This window comes from Myotis brandtii, unplaced genomic scaffold (genome assembly GCF_000412655.1).
Source record: "Myotis brandtii unplaced genomic scaffold, ASM41265v1 scaffold434, whole genome shotgun sequence".
Taxonomy (NCBI): domain Eukaryota; kingdom Metazoa; phylum Chordata; class Mammalia; order Chiroptera; family Vespertilionidae; genus Myotis; species Myotis brandtii.
Window position 1 is genome coordinate 1,824,550 of NW_005366599.1, and position 699 is coordinate 1,825,248.

The following is a 699-nucleotide window of genomic DNA, read 5'->3' on the forward strand; positions in this document are numbered from 1 at the left end:
AGTGGAGGGAGGAGGCGGCAGGGGCCGGGCCGGCGGCGGTCCCTGACTCACGCAGGGACACACATGTGCACATAGGAGCACGCCCCTTTGCGCCCTGCCTTCCCAGCCTCCCGGGAAGTGTCCGGAAGGAAGCCTGGGCAGACGCACTGGCCCCGAGATGGACCCCAGGGCAGAGGGGGCTGGGGCAGGGGGCTCCAGGCACGTGGGCGAGACCCCAGGAGCCCCAGAAGCCGTGAGGCCCGCATGGCTCAGGGGTGAGAATCAGCGTGTGGACAGGGCTGATTCTGGCCAGGCCTGAGCTGCCGGCTGAGCTGGGGACGGAGGGGAACCCTGGAGCCAGGAGCAGCCTTACCTCAGCTGGGAACGAGCGTTGCGAGAGAGGGAAGCCGCGGGGCCGGCTAGATATCTGTGGGAAGAGAAAACCTCGGCTCGCCCAGGGCGGTCGCCCCGCAGGCACCCCGTGCATGCTGCCCGGGGCAGACGGGCACCTACCGGTCACATAGGGCCCCAGGGGCATCTGGTTGTAGTTGACGATCCCTCCCGGTCCGGGGCCCCGGAAGTTGGGCCCGAAGCTGCTGTTGTACATCTGGGAGGAGCCGAAAGCGCCCTGGAGGCAAGGACTCGGGTTTAGAGCTCAGGGTCCTGCCCGGCAGACCCACGCCCACGCCGGGCGCGCTGGGGGCCTGTGTGAGGGGCTCG

At 69.5% G+C, this 699-nt stretch overlaps 1 protein-coding gene across 1 annotated transcript in view; it reads right to left on the minus strand.

Annotated features, from left to right (window-relative positions):
- Positions 1-699, minus strand: part of CHD5 (chromodomain helicase DNA binding protein 5) — a 73,477-nt gene that overhangs the window by 4,037 nt on the left and 68,741 nt on the right. The window contains 2 exon segments of the mRNA XM_014546193.1: positions 353-406; positions 493-633. Of these exon segments, the coding sequence (XP_014401679.1) occupies positions 399-406; positions 493-633 (149 nt within the window). The 3' untranslated portion in view covers positions 353-398.